Source organism: Nuphar pumila, chromosome 13, assembly GCF_984573655.1.
Source record: "Nuphar pumila chromosome 13, dmNupPumi1.hap1.1, whole genome shotgun sequence".
Classification (NCBI taxonomy): Eukaryota; Viridiplantae; Streptophyta; class Magnoliopsida; order Nymphaeales; family Nymphaeaceae; genus Nuphar; species Nuphar pumila.
This window is the reverse complement of record NC_143261.1, coordinates 83588636-83605859: the sequence shown is the minus strand read 5'-3', so window position 1 is coordinate 83605859 and position 17224 is coordinate 83588636. Positions and strand designations below refer to the sequence as shown.

Genomic DNA, 17224 nt, shown 5'->3' with positions numbered 1-17224 from the left:
CATGCTCGAAGATGCTGCCCATGTCAATATATTTTAAACACCATTCCATGCATTCAATCCAACACTAGTGTGTTGTTCATTGTTGGTTGCAGCATTCTAATGTAAACCGGCCTAGCTAAATGCCATACTCAATGCATCAACATCACCAGCCATAGATGCAGCACAATTGGGCTGCATGGATATGTACACATTAGGTCTTGGTTCAGAAGGAGGCAAATATACTCTAAACCATGGTGGATGGGACTGTAGGTAGGGATGGCTGTGGACCAAGGGGAAACGGGGCCCCATCCCGCCTCCCCCGTTTGGACTGAAGATGGAGGACATAAAACGGGGAATGGACCGGGGATGAAGGTTAAAATCAAAACCTGTGCAGGAATGAAGGCAGGGATGGACTTACTCTTCCACCTGCCTCGTCCCGTCCCCGATCTCCATTAAAAAAAATACTATTATACCTTTATACATATTATAAAATCCTATATATATATATATATATATATATATATATTCTTAACCCTAACATAAAACCATTTCGCGAATCTCTCCTCCCTTGCTCTCCTTCTAACAAGCTGCACAAACTCCTATTTCTCTCATCTCCTTCCTCTAACGGCGGAAGGCAGCAACGGCAGAAGGACCGGGGAAACGGGGCCCCGCTCCGCCTCCCCTCGTTTGGACCAGGGATGGAGGACATGAAACGGGGAATGAATCGGGGATGGAGATTAAAATCAAAACTCGTGTGGGGATGGAGGGTAAAATTTTGAAACGGGGCGGGGGTGGAGACCTTGTCCCCCACCTCCACCCCGGTTCACTGTCATCCCTAACTGTAGGCTATGTCACATAGGTGTGGGTGCGGGTATGGGTGTGGATGCGGCAATGCGGCACTTTAAAAAAACTTGGGTGTGGGGAGAGTATATATAATTTTTAACAGTTTTAAGATAACACTACGTGTATGTGTGTGCATATATATATATATATATGGACTTAGGGTAAACTGAATCTACTTTTGGATAGAGATGGACCTCAGTGTGGTTGACTTCACCTAACACAAAGGAAGTTGTATCCAAGTGTCGCACCCGCCTGGGTGCGGGTGCAGTTCCCTGTTAGAAGAGTCTGTGTTACATAGACTGTAGGCAGCTTTGGGAAGATAACGCCAATAGTAGTTTGAGCCATGGTTGCCAGTTGAGGAAGCGGGAGCGGGAAGCGATACGGGAAGCGGGAGCGGGAAGCGAGGCACTTTCAAAATTTTAGGAAGCGGGGAAGCGTGGGACCACTTAGGAGCGATTCGGGAAGCGTCTCGGAAGCGACCTAGGAAGCGTCTCGGAAGCGACCTAGGAAGCGTCCTAGGAAGCAAGGGGGAAGCGAAAAAAATAAAAATTAAAAATAAAAAATACAAAAAAAATGAAAAAAACAGGGGAAGCGAGGGGGAAGCGTGATGGGAAGCGCGCTTCCCATTAAAGGGAAGTGTGTCCCCCATTAAAGGGAAACGCGTCCCCCATTAAAGGGAAGCGCGCTTCCCAAAAAAGGGGATGCTTCCCCCCACGCTTCGGAAGCGCGACGTTTCGCGCTTCTGAAGCGCGCTTCGGGGAAGCGCGCTTCCCCTTTTAGCTAGGCGCTTCTGGTAACTCTGGTTTGAGCACGTATTCCCTTTCCTGCCACACATCTGACAAATAGTATTAGATCGTTGTCCACTAGACTGCCCATCGATAGGAGTGGGAAGAAGATCCCGACCACCTTGATCAGCATATCCACCCGACCACCACTAGACCAAGTCGAGTTATTAAAACCACGAGACGAATTGCCTGACATCAACACTTCATGATTCGCTTGTGGCCCTTCTTTCTAAGAAGACAAATTGAACATGGATTCGAAGTCCATGAGCATAGATCATAGAGAGTGAGCCCAATATACATGGCCAGGAACATGTTGCATTATAGGCCCAGTCCTCTCAAAGTCAGTGCAAATGTCCTCATCAGATATGGGGGCTACTAATGGCAACCAACTGGTTGAATATGAATTTAATTTTATTGGGGAACTCCAGCACATTACTATTTCCTTTTCTGCCAGGCACTAAATCCCAATTTAAGGTGGTATACCTTGGAGTGGATACTTATTCAAACCACATGTGTAAGATCAGCCACAAATTACATGAGGACACCCCAGTGGTGTATGTGAAGCAGAACTTGAGATAACATCATCGTGCTATAAGCTACCACGGCTTTTTCACTTTTGTGCCAAGCAAAGTAATCAGAATTCTTGATCATGACAATTTTCTCTGACTGCTCATCCTTCTTATCTCCTTGAGACTCGAGAACAAATTCCGAGGGCACAGTGTCAGATCAGTCAAGGTGCCCATCAAATCATGGCTGCTAATAAAAGGCACTATTTGGTTTGCCAGGTAATAAAATTAGATTTAAGTTTATTGGTAACCAACTGACTCAAAAAGGAAGAATAGATGGGATTTGAGGAAGCCATAGAAAATTTTGAAATCTAAAAATAATTTCTGGGGATATGCAACAAAAGTGAAGAATAAAAATGACAAAGAATAAAAGGAAACTAATGGGAAGAGCGTGGAAACCGAAAAACAGAAATAACACAAAAGAAACTACATAAATCAATCAAGAAAAGAAGAAACTGAATGAAAAATCAATTTCAAAGAACCGCAAACAGCAAGACACAGGCCGATGAGACTGCTGATGTTACCTCCTCTTCCTTTTTTGTCTTTTTTTGTCAGATCCATATCTCAGCACATCAGAACTGTTCTAATCATTCCCCTTTTTTTGGGATATTCCTTTTTTTTGAGGCACAATATCAAAAGAGTATGTGGCAGATCTTGCTGGGCTGCAACAGAAAATAATACAGGTAGACAAAAGGAAACAACAAAAGAGGATATCGATATTGGGGGAATTAAAAGAAAGATAAAAGAGAGGAAATAATAGAAAATATGGGAAGAATAGAAAGAAAAGAAATAAGAAGATTAAGGTTTTATGGAAAAAGGGAAAACAAAAGAGAGATGCGAACTACAAAGGATTCAATGTGAGGAAAGCAGTATGGGATGTTCAGCAGCCTTGATTTGACAAGGTCTTATCCCTTCCCTGCTCTAATACCATGACAGCTATGTCACATGGGTGCGGGTGCGGGTGCGGGTGCGGCACAATTTCAAAAATTTTGGACACGGAGACTTGGCTATATATATGTATAAAAATTAATAATAAGATTATAAATTTTAAAGCAAAAATAAAAAAGTAATTCTATTGAAGTAACAACAAAAACTTACCAAAATATAACATATAAAGAAGCTTGGGAGTGCGATAACAACAAAACTTATCATAAATCTACCTCATCGTCTGAATTAGAGGGAAGAACAGGGTCGAGGTAGTCCATGTTGAAAGTATGAAAAATAAATCGAGGCAGGGGGCGGAGCCCTCTACCGAAAAACAGATCTAACGCAGGGGGCAGCCCCCTGCAGGAAAACAGATCTGAGGCAAGGGAGCCCCCTGCCGAAAAACACGAACGAGGCAGAGGGCGGAGCCCCCTACCGGAAAACAGATCTGACGCAGGGGCAGCCCCTTGCCGGAAAACAAATTTGAGGCAGGGGAGCCCCCTACCAGAAAATAAACTCAGGCAGGGTCCTCCGGCCCCTGCTGGAAAACACGAACGAGGCAGGGGGCTCCGCCCCCTGCCGGACGAAGAGGAAGAAGAACGGAAGAGGGAGGAGGACATACCTGAGAGGACCGGTGGTTGGGGTCGTCGGTGGTTGGCATCGCCTGTGGCTACGGTCGCCAGGGTCTAGGTCGCCGACGAGACTAAAGGGGACGAGGAGCGAGGGACGGCTGGGGGAGAGGGAAAGATCGGCGGGGAGGGGTCTGTCGTAAGCCCCTCCCCCTGCGTAGCCTCTTTAGGGTTCGACCCCGATAAACATTTTGGATCCAAAATAAATTTTAAATATGGACAACAATAGGCTCGGTCAAAGTTGACTGAGTCTATAAAGTGGACGGACTCGACCCCGGTGCGTTCACTGAGTCTGCCCCGTGTCCGCACCCGTGTCAGGGCGAGTCGACACGGATGCGTCGACCTTCTAGCCGAGTCTGTGTGACATAGCATGACAGTGATCGCCTCAGGATACATGCCCTGCAAGTCTCACAGGTAGGGAGGAGGAGATGAATAGAAGAATACTAGAAAGGATGGAGAGAAGTCAATACATCATGCCCTCAGCCCTTAGGTCACGTCCTTTCATATTGATCTATTTTCTTGTGTTACAAAAATGCCCTCTTACACAAATAAATAATATAACTTGTGTCCAGCATGAGAAAAGACACAAATACCTTCATGACAAATACAAGTGTTGTTTTAACAATGTATGCAGTTGAGCAAGCCTCCATGAGATAAGGCTTGGTCCTCATTATATTTTATGCCTCTGTGTGAGGCAAGTGAAACGCCCATGGCTTGCCTCGAGGCAGACCTTTTTCCTTAAGGCAAAGACAGTCTTACTGACATATTACACCATCTAGACAGGGTAATATCAGTTCCTCAGAAAACCCCCTATCTCAACCAGAATCACTCCAAAGAGCTCATAGATGAGATGTGATGAATTCACCTCTCCAATCTGATGCAACATTGAGCACAGAGAATCTCGGAAGAGACCAAAAATTGTTGTATCATTGTTTAAAACCTAATGAAGATGAGAAGATAAAAAGTAACAATTATTGAAAAAATAAAATAATTAACTACATAATCCCAAAAGAATATTCCCAGGATAGAAAACTGAGACATCTAAGTATTACAAATTAGATTGTAACTTTGGCTTAAAAACAAAATTGCTTCAAAGGACTTATATCATACCCAATATATACTCGCATGACCTCCGGAGTATTCAACACTTTTCCCAGCGACCACATCAATGCTCCATATACTCTCATCAACTACAAATTGAAATCCACCAGCACAAAACATAGATTGAATGTAAATGATGTTTGTTAATTTTGTTTCAAATGAATATAGTACCGTCTGTAAGAACCAAAGAGAAGAAACAATACCTGCTGCGTGTCAACCTGGTCTGCCTTGTTGAGAACCACACGTATCTTATCATCATGGCCACGCAAGGATCCAATCACACGCTTGAATTCATCACTAATATCAAGTTTGTGAGGATCAAATAAAAGTAAAATCAAGTCACATTTTGCAGCAAACCATGATGTAACACCAGTAAAATCATAGCTACGTTGAGTTCGTTGTTTTTCGCCTGAAAGTACTCCTGGCGTGTCAACAAATGTTATGTTCTCTAGCAGCTTCAAAATATAAGAAAAATAGAGAAGGTTAGGCTTCCATGGGGTTTTCCCAAAGAACAAATAATAAGAATCTAAATACTCTTACATGATGAGGCATTTGAGAGCATTCAAATTTGGACAAAAAGGCAGTCCCAAAAGTTGTCAGGCCACTGAAAGGCATGTCTGCCTGTACTGCGATGGTATTGCCAGGAATGCTTCTTTCATCTGGCCCTGACTGCAAATAATAGCATTTGTTAAAGATTAAAAACATGTTATGCTTATGCAAACAAGATGTGGCCAATAACATGAAATAGCAGAGTGCCTGAACGTATCCAAGAAAAGAACAAGAATGGTGATAATATCATATTATATATTAACAATGTACATTAGGACCAAAAAAGGGGGCAGACTGTATCACATTAATTTTTTAAGCATGTCTTGTCGACTGAACTTGGTGCAATCTTCCTTTACACCTTGTTTCCAAGGTTCATTTCAGTTAAGGCCTCCCAATTTCCAGCAAAGGTCATTTTCTTTATCTTTTGACCTCATGACATGAACTGTCTTTGCATCTTCAATTAATTATGTATATTTTGAATATAATTTATCATATATTATTGGCATAAAATTGAGCATAAGGGACTACCATAACAACAACAAAACGATCAGTTGTAGGCTCTGGCCCAATGTGCGCTCCTGTATACATAGTAATACTGTGAGAAGACTGACATTGGCATCCATACAAAAAAGGGTTACTGAAGTAGATCAAGGCGATGAATCCACTTTACCAGGATAGCTGCCCCTAAGTAAGTGTTTGATGAATGTTGTCTTTCCTGTAGAATACTGGCCCAACAGCATAACCATGGGCCTTGCATCAAAGTCACTGTTTGTCTTGCAAAAACAACAGATACTAACATTTCAGATAAATTTTTATAAGAAGATTAAACATGTCTGAATCTGTATGTGCCTCAAGAACAAGCATAAACAACAATCAATGGCAATTCTACTCACCAGCAAAGGAGAAACAAAATCATTGAAATGATATGTCACTTCAAGTGGTTTAAGCTTCTCAATATATAATTTCTTCAAGCCATCAATGATGGATGTAACTGAGCTTAAGGGGACCTGAACACGCATAAAATAATAAACTGAGGAAATGCATAATAGATGCTATTTTACAAGGAAACAAACAAACATTCCATGTGTCCGCACAAGTGCATATCAGTGTCCATGTGTTCGTGCATACAAAACCGTTAGATGAAGTATTTCTAATAGTTTTCAACAGTGTGAATTAAGAATAGAAGCATAAACAAAAAGAGTATTATTAGTTCAGACAAAACACAAAAAAAGTAGGCTCAAGGTTCAGAAATCCAAATATGTAAAACAATCCCTTAATAATGCAGGCAAGGCAAGTTTAAAATTGTAAATGTATTTTGGTCATACAATGAAACTGTAGAAGAGAATACATGCATGGGAAGATTAGCCGAACAATCAAAATATTCATCTCTTCACCAGCTAGCCAACCAATGAGAATGTCACCTATTTAAGACCACACATCCTAAGTGGTGTATAAATGATATAACATCATAGTTAGGTGGGAGAACTGGCCAAAAATTCAACTGCAACAAGTAAAATCTAGAGTAAAGAGAATACACCAGCTATCATCAACTCATCTATGTCAAAGCCAATTGATTCAATCTTATGCACAACTTGTTAAATTGTATCTCCTATGTACATATATTTTTATATGCATGTAACGAGAGACATATATGTGTTAAAATATGTTGTACATATATATATTTATATATATAGATCACGACACATACACATATATATATATTAATTATATATATGTCTATGTGTCTATCTACATATATAAATATATATATATTTATATCTTTTGTAAATAGACCCATATAGGGGTAAAACAGTCTTTTTACTTCTTATCGCATATTGTAATTTTTCTCCTTTTTCTTTATTTCCTTTTTTCTTTCTTTTTTATTTTCTTTATTCTTTTTCATTTCCACCTTGGAATGGGCCCCACCTAGGAGGACGTTGGAGCATCCAACGGTCATATTTATGACCGTTGGAAGGGCTCCAACGCCCCTCTAGGAGCCCTTCCAAGGCCTCCTCTTTTGTCTATAAATAAAGGGGTTTCTCCCCATTGTAAAGAATGCTTCTTTGAAGCCTTTTGAGTGGAATATATATTTTTCCTCTTCTCTTGGGTGCCTTACCACTTTAAGTGGTTGAGTTGTTCTTTTGCCCATTAGTGGCTATTTGTGTATGTGCGTGCTCTCTTGTTTTGCTCTTGGAGACTTCATCCGGCACTTCATTACATGGTATCAGAGCCTTGGTTGATAAAGCTTCATCGGATCTTCTTTTGACAAGTAATATCCTTCTCTCTCGTGCATTTATATTCCTCTTCTACAAATGGCCAACAAGGATGCAAAAATCGACCTCTCATTCAAATTGGATGGGACCAATTATCGCATGTGGGCGGCCGCTATGGAAAACAATCTCAAAGGTAAAAAACTTTGGGGTTATGTATGTGGAACCATTCCGGAACCACAATTGAAGTTGACTAAGTTTGAAGGTAATGAGGAAAAAGCTTTGAACGAAGAGGAAAAAGAGAAGGCTATTCTTGATTACTCTTCTAAATTAGAAGATTGGGAAAGTGAGCATGCTAAAATTTTAGCATGGTTCATGAACAATGTTGAATTAAAGATTTGTGCAAATCTCGCCAAATTCAAGAAGGCTAATGAAGCTTGGTTCTTTATGAAAGGCATGTACACTCAAAGAGACCTTGCTAGGCATTTCTTTCTACAAGAAAAGGTAAGAGCTACCAAACAAGGAGATATAAGTATTAGGGACTACTATAGCCCTATCTTCTTTATGGGATGAACTTGTCCTTCTCGAACCCCAATGGGAAGGTAGTGCTATTGCTATGAGGCAAGAGCAAATGGAAAAAGAAAGATTTTTCCAATTTATTCATGGGCTTCGCCCCAAATTTGAGCAACTTAGAGGATCCCTTCTCCACAGGGCCTCTACTCCTCTAAGTGATATTTTGGCCGACTTATGTCAATAAGAGACTCGTTTGGCATTAAAACGAGATGTTGATGAAGTTCATGCCGTATCTAGACCCGGCAACAATGTAAGGCCATACAAACCACCTCATTTTTTCAAAAATAATGGTGGTGGAGGAAGGAAAATCATTTGCCATAATTGTAATGAACCGGGCCATATTCGTCCAGATTGCCCAAGATTTAAAAAGAAGGTGGCCTCCGTTGGTGAAGCTCCTCCAAATGAAGATTCAAAGAAAGATGGTGACATAAAAGAGTCTCTTGCTCATCTTACCGAAACTCTTCAACAATTCATGAAGATGAGCTCCTCTCAGTTTTCCTCTACACCATCCACTTCCGGCGCCGCTATCTCCTCCTTCCCAGGTATGACCTCTTGGATTCTTGATTCGGGTGCCTCCTTTCATATGACTCCGAATGCATCACTCTTATCAAAAACAAGTCTCAACAAATTTAAATCTTTTGTCTCCACTGCCGATGGAACATCCTTGGATGTTGAAGGCATTGGGAATCTTGAGAAAACTTATAATGAAAACAAAGAATTTTTTGTTCCCAAAATTCGAATTATTCCAAAACTTAATTTAAATCTATTTTCCGTTTCCCAAATTACCGATTTTGAATGTAATGTCACTTTTTCACCTACCCATTGCTATGTGCAGGATCTCCGGTCCGGGAAGCGGATTGGGCAAGGCCATAGAAGAGGGGATCTTTATTATATGGATTTTTTGTCATTGCCAACCAAATCATTTTGTAATCATGTTCAATCCAAAGATATTGAGACTTGGCATAAAAGACTTGGACATCCTAGTGTTTCTAAATTGTATCTCTTTCCTTTTTTGGAAAAATTTTGTAATACAAATACATTCACATGCAATGATTGTATCCTTGGAAAAATTCATTCGCTTCCATATTCTCATAGTAATTTTGTGTCAAAAAGACCTTTTGAACTTGTGCATTCCGATGTATGGGGACCGGCACCCGTTCTGTCCAAGGGAGGCTACTCCTACTATGTTAGTTTTGTTGATGACTTTACTAGATATACATGGGTATACATTATTAAAAACAAATCCGATGTCTTTAATAATTTTAAAGAATTTCATATTCTTATTCAAAACCAATTTCAAAACAATATAGCTATATTTAGATCCGACTCTGGAGGAGAATACATGTCTAAAGATTTTCAAAATTATTTCAAAACAAATGGAATTTTACATCAACGATCTTGTCCTAAAACCCCACAACAAAATGATCTTGCAGAAAGAAAACATAGACATTTAATTGAAACTACAAGAACACTTCTTGTTTCTAAAAATGTTCCTAAAAACTTTTGGGCCGAAGCTCTTCTTACCGCAACATATTTAATCAATCGTATGCCCTCTGCTTCTTTAAAAAATGTATCACCTTTTGAAAAATTATTCAAAATTACTCCAGATTTTAATAGATTAAGGATATTCGGATGTAAATGTTTTGTGCTTGTTCAAGGACAAGATAAACTATCACCTAAAGCTATTGAATGTGCATTCATTGGATATGGTGAAAATCAAAAAGGTTATAGATGCTATGACACTCGAAATAATAAACTCTATATATCAAGAAATGTAAACTTTCTTGAAGAACAAAATGGATTTGATATTCACACATCTAGAGAAAACCTTGACTATTCCTTCCTATTTGATCTTGCTCCTAGAATTGAAACACCAGATGCAAGTACTTGCGATAATACTTGTGATGGCATCTCCCATCATAATGATATACTCCAACATGGTAATGATTCTCAAGTTGAGAATCCTAATGAAATGAATGTTTATACCCGGCGGTCAGGAATTGAACATCAACCGGCTCTTGAAAGATATTCTCAAGATCTCTCATTAGAAGAACCTATTAATGCACCTAGGAGATCTTCTCGTAATAGTAGACCTCCACAAAAATTTGTATCTTATGAATCTTTCTCACCTAATTATAGGGCTTGTCTCATGTTAATTCATTCATATCATGAGCCTACTTCCTTTAAAAAAGCTAAAGATCATCCACATTGGATTGAAGCAATGAAAGTTGAATTAGAGGCTCTTAACAAAGCTCAAACTTGGAGTATTATTCCCCAACCATTAGGAAAAAAGGCAATTGGGTGTAGATGGGTATATAAAGTTAAAACCAAGTGTGATGGATCTCTTGAAAGATACAAAGCTCGTTTGGTTGCAAAAGGCTATGCCCAAGAATATGGAATTGATTATGAAGAAACCTTTGCTCTCGTAGCTAGGATGACTAGTGTGCGAACTTTAATTGCCTTAGCCTCCATTAAACAATGGCCTATATATCAACTTGACGTTAAAAATGCTTTTTTAAATGGAAATTTATATGAAGAAGTGCTTATGGATCCTCCGCCAGGTCTTGAAATTGGTAAAGGAAATATTCTAAAGTTAAATAAAGCTCTCTATGGTCTTAAACAAGCACCTAAAGCTTGGTATGATCTTTTTAGCAAAGTAGTTCTTGATAATGGTTTCTCCTCATGTTATACTGATATTGCTTTGTTTGTTAAAAATTCTAATGATCACATTACAATTCTGTTATTATATGTTGATGACATGATTATCACAGGTAATGCTAAGAGAGGTATTAACCTTATTAAGAATATTCTCAAAGAAAATTTTGATATGTCTGATCTTGGTTATCTAAGATATTTTTTAGGTATTGAAGTTGCATACTCTCCCAAAGGGTATGTCCTCTCTCAGATGAAGCTTGCCTCTGACATTATTGACAGGTCTGGACTGACTGATGACAAGAAGGTGGAGACGCCAGAAATAATCAATGCCAAGATGAGAGCCAGTGATGGCACTCCTTTAGCTGATCCCACACCTTATCGTCAATTGATTGGGTCGCTCACATACTTATCCATCACTAGGCCCGATATTTCTCATGCAGTTCATAGTGCAAGTCAATTTCAGACTGCTCCCTCCACCATTCACATGACTGCTGTCATGAGAATTATCAGATATTTGAAAGGCACCATAACAAAAGGATTATTCTTACCCTCTTCTTCACCTCTTACTTTACTTGCTTATACTGACTCTGATTGGGGTGGTAACCCCGATGATCGTATTTCTACCACAGGGTATTGTGTGTTTCTTGGAGAGTCACTTATCTCTTGGAGGTGTAAGAAGCAACAGAAAGTTTCACTCTCTTCTACTGAAGTAGAGTATCGTGCGATGGCCACTACCACCACGGAGATTGTATGGTTAAGAAGTTTGCTTAAAGATATGGGAGTCTCATTCTCAACTCCCTCAAAGCTGTGCTACGACAACAAGAGCTCTATCTACATTGCCAGCAATCACACCTTTCATGAAAGAACAAAGCACATTGAGATGGATTGCCATTATGTTCGTGATGAGTTCCTACGAGGCACCATTCAATTGCCTTATGTTCCAACCGAGTACTAGTTGGCGGACTTCTTCACCAAAGCTTTGCCATCGCCTCGTTTCTTCTTTCTCCTTAGCAAACTCTCGGTGATCTCACCGTGTGTTTGAGGGGGGGTGTTAAAATATGTTGTACATATATATATTTATATATATAGATCACGACACATACACATATATATATTAATTATATATATGTCTATGTGTCTATCTACATATATAAATATATATATATATTTATATCTTTTGTAAATAGACCCATATAGGGGTAAAACAGTCTTTTTACTTCTTATCGCATATTGTAATTTTTCTCCTTTTTCTTTATTTCCTTTTTTCTTTCTTTTTTATTTTCTTTATTCTTTTTCATTTCCACCTTGGAATGGGCCCCACCTAGGAGGACGTTGAAGCATCCAACGGTCATATTTATGACCGTTGGAAGGGCTCCAACGTCCCTCTGGGAGCCCTTCCAAGGCCTCCTCTTTTGTCAATAAATAAAGGGGTTTCTCCCCATTGTAAAGAATGCTTCTTTGAAGCCTTTTGAGTGGAATATATATTTTTCCTCTTCTCTTGGGTGCCTTACCACTTTAAGTGGTTGAGTTGTTCTTTTGCCCATTAGTGGCTATTTGTGTATGTGCGTGCTCTCTTGTTTTGCTCTTGGAGACTTCATCCGGCACTTCATTACAATATGTATCATACATATATGTATATGTATCTATTGTTATATATATATATATATAAATATATTTTCCCTTCATGTAACCCCTAGTGGTATTTTTGTCTTTTGTTCTATTTTACGCATATTGACATTTGTAAATATGTTTGTAATTTATTTCTTTTTCCTTTTCTTCTTTTCCTTTTTTTCTTTTTCTTTCTCTTTTCTTTTTCCTTTTTCATTTGTTGACTTAGTCAACCTTGGAGGGGGGTCCAACACTAGTCGTTGGACCCCTCCAACGGTTAGATTTCTAACCGTTGGAGGGGCTCCAACGACTAGTGGGAGCCCTGAAAAGAAGTCATCTCGGTGTAAATGTCTGACCCGATCCATTTATATATTGGATCGGGTCCAGACCCAATTAGTGTATATGTATATTAACATGTTCAAAGGGGTATTTTCGTACCCTAGTTTTTATTTTCTTAATACATTAAATAGATCGATAGGGTCAGCCGATGATCGACTGAACCCCTTTCTCTAAAACCTCTCTCTCTTCTCTCTCTCTCTCCTCTCTCTCTCTCTTTCTCTGTGACAAGCAACGTGAGCTCGAAGGCTCTTTTCTTTCATGGTATCAGAGCAGCGTGACGACTGTGCCTGAAGAACTGTTTTCGTTTCTCGGTGGCTCGATCTCACGGTAAAAGACAAAAGCTTTTTCAAGGTGAGTTCGTGATATCGACCCTCTTCACGGTGAGTTCGTGATATCGACCCTCTTCACGGTGAGTTCATGATTTTAAATTGATCCTCTCTGGAAATATTCACGGTGAGTTCGTGATTCTGAAATATACATCTCCGAGTTCGTGATTCTGAAACTGCTGCTTCGTGGGTTCTGGAAATCTACCCTTTCTGGAAGCATTCACGCTGAATTCGTGATTCTGAAAAAAGATATTTCTGAGTTCGTGATTCTGAAATTGCTGTTTCGTGACTTCTGGAAGTCTTTGTGCTGTGTGAAAATTTTTGTTTTCTCTGAGTTCGTGATTCTGAAATATATGTCTCTGAGTTCGTGATTCTGAAAAGTTTGTGGCTTCTGGGAATCGACCTTTTCTGGAAGTATTCACGCCGAGTGCCCTGCCAGCCGAGATCTCGGCTGTGATAAAAAAAAATATTTTGTTCGTGATTCTAAAACTGGTGTTTTCGTGGGTTTTGGAACTGCTGTATCTCCCATTTCTGCTGATCTATACCTAAGTGTCAGACCAGGTTTCCATGGATTCCTCTTATGGACAGTCATGCCTGTCCTCAAGCTTTCTCGGTCAGCTAGTCTCTGAAAAATTGAATAACTCCAATTTTTTAACCTGGAAAAGACAGATCATTCCATTTATAAAGAGTCAAGACCTCTCTGGTCATCTGGATGGATCTGTTCCACCGCCTCCGGAATTCCTTTCACAGGAAAAGGCGGACGATAAAGGAGAACAATCTGTTGTTCTTCTTAAGAACCCAGCATATGTTATTTGGATGAAGAGGGATCAATCGTTAGTGGCCTACATCACTTCAACTCTCTCACAGGAAGTTCTCATTGCTCTTCCTGATGATTGTTCGTCTAAGGAACTGTGGGATGAGTTAGTTCGGACGTATTCACAAATTTCTGAGGCAAGAATTATGTATCTTAAGCGAGAGTTCCAAATGCTGAAGAAAGATTCCATGTCTGTTATGGAATACTTAAACAAAATGAAAGGCATCACGGACCAGCAGGTTGTTGTTGGGTGTCTTGTCAGTGAAAAGGATAAAGTACAACAAACCTTGAGTGGATTGGGGTCAGACTATCATGTTATGACGACTACCTTATTATGTTTACCAGAACTTCCAAAGTTTGAAGATCTTCGTGCGAAATTATTGCAATATGAGATGACTCTGAAAGGATCTTCTGAAGATTCTCATGGGAATTCAGGAACACAAGATGTGCTGGCCATGGGAATGAATTATGGCCGAGGAAGAGGAAGTTCTTTTCGAGGAAAAGGAGGCCAAGGGAGAAACACCTATGGAGGTCGTGGCATACTTCCGACACCCAATATACAAGGACAAAGACCCATTCCCACTTGTTTTCTATGCAACAAGAAAGGACACATTAAAGCAAATTGTTGGTTTAATCCTCAAAACAAAGGGAAAACTCCACAAGCAGAGTCTAGGAAGGATGGCGAAGTAAAGGAGTTGTTGTTGGCAGCCTTGGCAGGATTGAATATGAAGCAAAATGATAAAGGAATTTGGTATGTCGACTCTGGAGCAGCTACTCATGTCAGAGGTGATGCAGGTAAACTCTTGACTCTTACTCCTTATGTTGGTAAGAATAGCATAGTCACAGGAGATGGATCTCATCACTCAATCTCACATACTGAAAATGTCATTATACCAATGTCAAAGTCATCTCTTAAACTTCCAAGTGTCATCCATGCACCTAATATTCAAAAGAACATTGTTTCTGTCTCAAAACTCGTTGATGATGCCAATGCTTCAGTTGAATTTACTCCCTCTTCTGTTTATGTCAAGGATCTTCGCACGAGGAAGACATTCGCTGAAGGAAAACGATGGGGCAACATGTATATCTTTCAAGAAGATCCTTCCTCCATTCATTCCGACTATTCATCCTTGAAGCCTCACCAACGTGAATTTTTTTATTCTGATTTCATATTTAATATTTCTGAATGTAATAAGCCAAGACTTTGGCATAGTCGTCTTGGCCATTATGGTCATCATTTTATTGAAAAACTTGTCTTGAATAATTTTATTCCTAAGTCTAGTCTCAGTTCAGAGGTCGTTGATACAAAGTGTTCTAGTTGTCTTTTATGTAAGAGTCATGTCTTACCATTTGCTTCCATCAATAAAAGAGCTTCAAGGCCATTTGAGGTCATTTGTTCAGATGTCTGGGGTCCTGCCCCAATTACTTCCCTTTCTGGCAGTAAATACTATCTTATTTTCATTGATAGTTACTCACGTTATACTTGGATATTTTTTATGAAGCACAAATCAGAAGTTTTTGGATTGTTCCAAAGATTTCATTCTTTTGTTCAAAATCATTTCTCTACCAACATTCTCAATTTCCAGTGTGATGGAGGAGGTGAATTCTCCTCGAATGACTTTGTTGGTTTCCTTCAACATAATGGGATAAAGAGAAGAGTGTCTTGCCCGCATACACCTCAACAAAATGGGATTGCTGAGAGGAAGCATCGACATATTATAGAGACTGCAATGAGCATGATGCACGGGAGCAATCTTCCTGTATCATTATGGACTGAGGCATTTCACTCCACAGTCCATGTGATAAATCGATTGCCCATGAGTATCTTAGAAAATAAGTCACCATATTTCTCTCTTTTTGGCATACAACCTGATTACCATGCATTACGTGTGTTTGGGTCTGTTTGCTATGTTCACATTGACAGCTCACTCAGACACAAGTTCCAAGATAAAGCCTTAAAATGCAGGTTTATAGGATATGCAGAAAACTACAAAGGGTACAGGTGCTATGATCCTCTGAGTAGGCGTGTCAAGGTATCAAGGAATGTAATTTTCGATGAGATGAACTTTGATGCTCAGGATGCTAATTCAACCCTTCATACTGATAACTCAAGCCCCAACATTGAGATATACTACCCATGGTTAAGTTCAGAACTCTTTTCAAATGGTAAAGTAGACTGTCCAGAAAATTGCAGTCAGAAGGAAACCCATGAGGAATCAGCAAATAGAACTCAAACGGAAGAAACTGTTCCACATGTCTTGGAACCAACAAGGTATAAAGGTATTGTGTACACCCGGCGAGAGAAAGAGCCCTCATTCGTCTCTTGTACGAGTACAGATCCATCTTCAGAGACAATGGATATCAGAAGATCCTCACGGATTCGACATCCACTTGACAGGTGGATAAGTTATAAAAAAATTTCATTGGATTTTCAGTTGTTCTTGACATCCATAAGTAAAGAGGAAGAGCCCCTCATGTTCTATCAAGCTGCGAGTTCTAGAAGATGGGTAGAAGCCATGAATGAAGAAATGGAAGCTCTACATGAATGTGGAACATGGGAGATTGTACCCAGGCCACAAAACAGAAATGTTGTTGGGTCAAAATGGGTGTACAAGATAAAGTATAAATTAGACGGGAGCATTGAAAGATATAAGGCTAGACTTGTAGCCAAGGGATTTACACAAGAGGAAGGCCAAGACTTCGATGAAACATTCAGTCCTGTAGTTAAAATGGGGACCATTCGCATTGTGTTGGGTCTAGCCATTAAATATGGATGGACCTTGAGCCAACTGGATGTAAAAAATGCTTTTCTGCACGGGGATTTAAAAGAAGAAGTTTACATGGAACAACCCACTGGATATGCAGAACGAGAAGCCAAAGAATATGTATGCAAGTTAAAGAGAGCACTTTATGGTTTGAAACAAGCCTCTCGTTCCTGGTTCGACAGTTTTTCTCTAGAGATACAAAGGCATGGCTTCTCTCGGTCCCTTCTGGATCACTCATTATTTATTCACAATGAACAAGGAGTCACTACTTTACTATTAATATATGTAGATGACATCATCATCACAGGGAACTGTAAAAGTCACATTGAGAAGGTGAAGAAGTTATTAAATCAGAGATTTAAGATGAAAGATTTGGGAGAGCTGCGATATTTTCTTGGGGTAGAAGTTGATAAAAGAAATGATACACTCACCCTTACTCAGCACAAATACACGTTGGACATTCTCAGCAGAGCAGGCATGACGGATTGTAAGCCGTTGACAACTCCAAGTGTCATTCATCAGAAACTGAGTTCAAAAGAAGGGGACATATATGAAGAT

General features: G+C 39.6%; 1 protein-coding gene across 1 annotated transcript in view; it reads right to left on the bottom strand.

Moving 5' to 3' along the window:
• Positions 1–17224, bottom strand: part of LOC149818919 (EH domain-containing protein 1-like) — a 74499-nt gene that overhangs the window by 22891 nt on the left and 34384 nt on the right. The window contains exons 8-13 of the mRNA XM_089984399.1: positions 6270–6383; positions 6047–6149; positions 5905–5954; positions 5368–5496; positions 5031–5282; positions 4837–4916 (exon numbers count right to left, since the gene is read on the bottom strand). Coding sequence (XP_089840525.1) covers positions 4837–4916; positions 5031–5282; positions 5368–5496; positions 5905–5954; positions 6047–6149; positions 6270–6383 — 728 coding nt within the window. The remainder of the gene's footprint in view (positions 1–4836; positions 4917–5030; positions 5283–5367; positions 5497–5904; positions 5955–6046; positions 6150–6269; positions 6384–17224) is intronic.